Source organism: Rhipicephalus sanguineus, chromosome 4, assembly GCF_013339695.2.
Source record: "Rhipicephalus sanguineus isolate Rsan-2018 chromosome 4, BIME_Rsan_1.4, whole genome shotgun sequence".
Lineage (NCBI taxonomy): Eukaryota > Metazoa > Arthropoda > Arachnida > Ixodida > Ixodidae > Rhipicephalus > Rhipicephalus sanguineus.
The window spans coordinates 196,279,282-196,281,915 of record NC_051179.1 but is presented as its reverse complement, the minus strand read 5'-3'; the positions used below and the strand labels follow the sequence as shown (position 1 = coordinate 196,281,915).

The 2,634-nt window shown below is 51.9% G+C and overlaps 1 protein-coding gene across 1 annotated transcript; it reads right to left on the bottom strand.

Moving 5' to 3' along the window:
• Nucleotides 1-293: 293 nt before the first annotated feature.
• Nucleotides 294-2,433, bottom strand: LOC119391958 (uncharacterized protein K02A2.6-like). The gene is made up of 2 exons (XM_049415453.1): nt 649-2,433; nt 294-371 (listed from the first exon to the last, which is right to left on the bottom strand). The coding sequence occupies exons 1-2, from the start codon at nt 2,431-2,433 to the stop codon at nt 294-296; spliced, it is 1,863 nt and encodes a 620-aa protein (XP_049271410.1).
• Nucleotides 2,434-2,634: the final 201 nt, after the last annotated feature.

The following is a 2,634-nucleotide window of genomic DNA, read 5'->3' as shown; positions in this document are numbered from 1 at the left end:
CCAAGTCCTTCGAGCAGTTTTCTGACATGCATTGTCCTTGAATTCTCGACAGGGTGTCAGCTACAATCAGTTTCTTTCCTGGAACAAAGTACAGTCGGTAGTCATATTTCAGCAGTCTCAGGAACAACCTTTGAAGACGGGGCGGTATGTCGCTGAGTCCTTTCTTTGAGATAGATATTAATGGACTGTGATCAGTCTCTATTATAATTCTTCGGCCTAGAACAAACTCATTAAACTTCTCACAGCCAAATACTATTCCAAGGGCCTCCTTTTCAATCTGTGCGTATCGGCGCTCAGTTTCGGTCAAAACTCTTGACGCATAGCGACCGGTTGCCACTCGGTACCATGCTGCTGAAGAAGTGCTGCTCCCACTGCATAGGCGGATGCGTCAGTAGACAACTTAGTAGGCAAGGATGGATCGAAAATTGCAAGCACCGGAGCTCGCGTCAGCATTTTTTTTAGATGGGCCCACTCGATGTCGTGCGTTCTTGTCCATTCAAAGATAACGCCTTCACGCAATAGTCCTCGAAGTGATTCTGTCTGACTTGCTAAGTTCGGCAAGTACTTGCTGAAATAGTTGACAGCGCCAAGCAACCTTTGGACTTCCTTTTTTGTAGCTGGTCTCTGGCAATGGGCTATGCACTCTACCAGTTCTGGGTTTGGTTTGATGCCTTCCGCACTTATTCTATCTCCAAGGAAGTCTATCTGCTTCACTCCGAACTTACATTTTTCCCAATTAAGCGTGAGGCCCGCTTCACTGGCTGTTTTCAGGGCATTGTGCAATCTTTCTTGGTGCTCTTCCCATGAGGCACCCCAAATTAAAATGTCATCGATGTAGATGCGTACTCCAGGTAGCCCGTCAAAAATCTCGATCATTGTTCTTTGAAATATCTCTGGAGCCGACGCGATGCCAAAGGGCAGCCTTAGGAACCGGTAACGGCCAAATGGGCTGCTGAATGTGCAGATGCGCGAGGACTTTTCATCAAGAGGTATTTGGTGGAAACCGCTGTTGGCATCAAGCGAGCTGAAATATTTCGCCCCTGCCAGTTCGCTTTCAATCTCTTCTCTGCGTGGAAGTTGAAAGTGTTCTGTCTTCAAAACCTCATTCACTTTTCTGGGATCCATGCAGACCCGAAGCTGACCGTTCTTCTTTCGAGCAATAACAAGTGGGCTTACCCAGTCAGAAGGCTCCCGCACCCTGGCTATGATCCCCGCTGCCTCCAAACGATCAAGTTCCTCTTTCAACCGGGGTCGAATTGCGTGAGGTACACGCCGCGCCGGCTCGACGACTGGGCGGGCGCCGTCTTGGAGCGCCATACTGTATTCTCGCTTTAGTAGTCCGATGCCCGTAAACAACTTCGGATACTCTCTGCGAATGCACTCGGATAAGTCATCCTTGTTGACTGCTCTAATTCTGTTCACGAGACCAAACTGCTCGCAAGCGTGCAGTCCTAAGATCGCCTGCCGACCTTTCTTCACAACAAAGAATTCCACTATCTTGGTGTCTTCTCCAATCTGAACTGGGAGGCATACCTTCCCCATATGCACTATTTCATCACCGCCGTAGCTGCGCAGTACTGCTCGGGCCGGCTGCGGTTGGCACTTGGTTCCCAGGGCGTCAAACACACCGCGCGGCAGCAGGTTGGCCTGCGCGCCGGTGTCTACTTTCAGCCGCACTTCTCGTCCCGAAATCTGAGTCGCAACCTCCCAGTCGCGCCGATCGGCCATGCTCGCTTTCTTACGTGCCGTAGATATGTGCAGCACAGTAAAGGCGTCGTCATCGTCGTCGTCATCCCGCTCGGCGATGTCGTTCACATGCGTTGCTCTTGCTTTGCAGCAAACTGCGAAATGATTCTGCTTTCCGCATCTAGCACAATATTTCCCATATGCTGGACACTCTCGAGGCCTATGCGAGCGGTCGCAGTAGCCGCATTTCTTTCCTTGATGTCTCTCTTTGCTGTGCCCTAGCGAGTCCTTCCTGTGTTGCTGGTACTTCTTTTTGTCTTGCGTCACTGCGTCTACGCTCTTGGTTTCACTCCACGCTTTGGTTTGTGCGGCAGCGATTTCCTCAGCCTTGGCCGACTCAACAGCTGTGCTGAGCGTCAAGTCTTTTTTGGCTAGAAGCTTTTCTCTCAACGCTTTACTAGATGTGCCGTACACTATTTGGTCACGCAGCATCGACTCCCGGAGGTTCTCAAAGTTGCAGCTCTTCGATTTCAGTTGCAGGTCCCGATAGAACTGCTCGAAAGGCTCACCTTCGGTCGGCGTGCGGCTCCGGAACACGTAGCGCTCGAACGTCTCGTTGCTCTGAGGTAAGCAGTAAACCTCGAATGCTTGGACTAACTTGTCGTAGTCCTGCTTTTCTTCTCCAGTGAGGTCGAAAGTGTAGCGGGATGACGACGACGATGACGACGCCTTTACTGTGCTGCACATATCTACGGCACGTAAGAAAGCGAGCATGGCCGATCGGCGCGACTGGGAGGTTGCGACTCAGATTTCGGGACGAGAAGTGCGGCTGAAAGTAGACACCGGCGCGCAGGCCAACCTGCTGCCGCGCGGTGTGTTTGACGCCCTGGGAACCAAGTGCCAACCGCAGCCGGCCCGAGCAGTACTGCGCAGCTACGGCGGTGATCA

Bases quoted from the DNA above. Each gene is read 5' to 3' on its own strand.
- LOC119391958 (XM_049415453.1), bottom strand. From the start codon at position 2,433: ATGTGCAGCACAGTAAAGGCGTCGTCATCGTCGTCGTCATCCCGCTAC. The intron at 372-648 runs GTAGAGTGCATA...CCGCCTATGCAG, and splicing joins TCAAACCAAACCCAGAACTG to TGGGAGCAGCACTTCTTCAG.